Genomic DNA, 2,667 nt, shown 5'->3' with positions numbered 1-2,667 from the left:
AGGAATGAGATATTTGTAACAGGCACATTCGTTCTGCATCTGAAAACAAATCAAGTGAAAACACTAAACCTCCTTGTTTCACTTGTCTTACCGATCGATCAGTCACGTAAAAGGCAACCTCTAACTGGGAAAGATATTGTCACACTCCGAATCAGACGCTCATGAAACCAAATTCAATATTTTTTTACTATTTTCCACATTACTCCTGCCTGGTTTTTGCTATTAGACATTTGTGGGAAACAGCATAAACATGGGGAACCACCAGGAAAGCAGATTCTGTGGGGGCACACGGGGTGCTGCACCAACACCACCTTCTGGTTTTCCACCAGCCACAGACACTTCCTTCCTGAGCAAAGCAGCCTCTTCCCCTCCCATGTGTCTCCATTTAAGACTCAGAGCACATTATTTGAATACCTACCTTCAGGACCCACCACTGGAACTAGAATCACACTGGGGACTAAATTAGGGTTACTACAAACACACAATATTGCACAAACAGCACACCTAGTCCCTGGCTTGGTTCTCAGTTCCAATTTCCCCTTTTCACTACAGTAACAGGTCATTTTACTCCTGACCCATCCCTTGCCACTGCTGATTTTATTTCTACAGGACTACCTCCTCTCTCCCATGGCTACCACCAACACCACACGGCTGCTTGTGCACCTACAGCCACCAACAGCTGCGTTGTGGACTGGAGTTGCAGGGCCAATGCAAAGCATTGTTAAAAACCTCACAAAACCATAGTAATCTGGTTCTTTAAGATGCAAAGGACAACATTGCCAAAGCACCTGGGCCATAATGGAAAATCCCTGTAGGGGAGACAAATACCCTTGAGCTGAAGGAAAACCCGCAACACCTGCAGCTGACTTCTTGAACAAGGCATCTCCACCTAAATGTCATTACCAGAACCCTCAAGGAGGGGAAGGAGCTTCCCAGTAGAGGACTTGTGCTCCATTCCCAGCCCCTCATCTCTAGGAAAGCATTAGTATGAAACTAAAAAGGTTGAGGCTCAAGACTACACAAAGGCTACAATCTGAGAAACAATTTCCTAGAGGTCTGTAAGGAAAAAAGAGTAAGATACAAAATAATCAAGCAACTTCCTGATAAATAAGTAATTTTTGTCCTTTATACACAGCCCAACAGTTTGCCACTCTCCTCCTCTGGCAGAAAGCAGCATTATCATCTTAAAAAAGATAAAGGTTGACATCTCCTCCTCCAGTTCAAAGTGTAGCTCCCATGGGACAAGGACAGGAATTTGAGAATGACCAGGGAGGGAACACCATCTTCGGCTGTAACAGACGTGCAGCTGTACTCAGCATCCACACAAACACGTTCACTCTGAGAATCAAAGGCACATCGGCTCTTCACACCACTTTTTGCCTCGCTTCCTTTCCTCACCCCTTTTTCTTTTGTGCACTTGTACCTTTGTCTCCCAGATTGAATAGCCTCCAGCAATTACATTTTCCAGCCCATTTGCCATAAATGACAAAGGATTGAACACCAACATTAAAATTATCGCCATTATAGCTCAGCATGCAGACCCCAGGGAAATCAGAGCCATCTCGCGGGCGCAGTTCCAATCTAACATTCAAACCAGAGGTTATAAAACTGCAGCCTCCTTCCCTCATTCCTATTTCCCCTCTTTGGAAGCTTTTATTCACACCCATAATGACTCGGGGCTGTTGAGCATCCCCCTTGCTCTGCCCACAGCTGCATCACACCAGGTATCCGGGACTCTTTCTGTCACCGAGTGCAGGTATCAGGAACAAACAGCACCACTGCCGCAGCTTTGGAGGGGTTTTGTTATTGAAGCCAAATTAAAAGGAAACACAGCCTGCTAAATCTAGGTTCCTTGTTTATTCTGGCACTAAACTGAGCTCATTATGTGAACAGGGAATTAAATTTTTAAAATGGAATTAAAACATTCTTTCCCAGAGAGAAAACTAATCCGAGAAGATTCTTTTTCCCCATTCAGCACCAAAATGCTGTGTTACAGCACCCAGGGCAAGACCTGGGCAATGCTCATAGAGTAAATCCCTTACTCCAGGCAGGAAAGGGGCAAAGGATGATTTTTACTACCCAGCATAGTGCAAAATATTGGCTATTCCTCACGGCTTAAGTTCAAACTTAATGACAACAGAGGACAATTAATAAGAATTAATACTAATTAGTAAGAAGGGAGGACGCACAGTACCTGCCATGGGGGAGATGTGGAACAGGTAACACTTCTCCTCACTGACACACAGCTGGATCACAGATATTCTGGACATTCTCCCTTTCGTGTACGACGGTGGCCACTCAGCATCGAAGCCAACAGCAGCCCCATCAGCTAAACTCTGCCTGGAAAGAGACAGATGTTCTTCATGTTTCACTGTTCCCCTACCAGTACTGAAGACATCGGGTCTCAGCCGGCCTACATGAAGCCACTGAAGCTCACAGAATCGTCCACCCCGCGACAGGCAAAGAACCTGCATTGGATCCTTCGGCGCTACTGCTGACAGGGACTGCAAGGGCCAGCGATGGCACCTCCCACGAAGAGAAGAACTGCAACAGCTGAGAGGTGTTTTTAAGCCACCACACACCATGAACAAACCAGGATCTCACAGGCAGAAACAGGCTGGGTGTGTGCTGGCAGCTAGAAGGACACATTTGTCCGCTCAGGAAGGC

The 2,667-nt window shown here is 46.1% G+C and overlaps 1 protein-coding gene across 1 annotated transcript in view; it reads right to left on the bottom strand.

Moving 5' to 3' along the window:
• Window positions 1-2,667, bottom strand: part of WRN (Werner syndrome, RecQ helicase-like) — a gene marked incomplete at its 5' end in the record, with an annotated part of 25,408 nt that overhangs the window by 21,272 nt on the left and 1,469 nt on the right. The window contains one exon of the mRNA XM_010132663.1: window positions 2,195-2,340. Coding sequence (XP_010130965.1) covers window positions 2,195-2,340 — 146 coding nt within the window. The remainder of the gene's footprint in view (window positions 1-2,194; window positions 2,341-2,667) is intronic.

Source organism: Buceros rhinoceros, unplaced genomic scaffold (genome assembly GCF_000710305.1).
Source record: "Buceros rhinoceros silvestris isolate BGI_N320 unplaced genomic scaffold, ASM71030v1 scaffold38573, whole genome shotgun sequence".
Taxonomy (NCBI): Eukaryota; Metazoa; Chordata; class Aves; order Bucerotiformes; family Bucerotidae; genus Buceros; species Buceros rhinoceros.
Note: the sequence above shows the minus strand (reverse complement) of the source record. Positions and strands in the feature narration are given on the sequence as shown.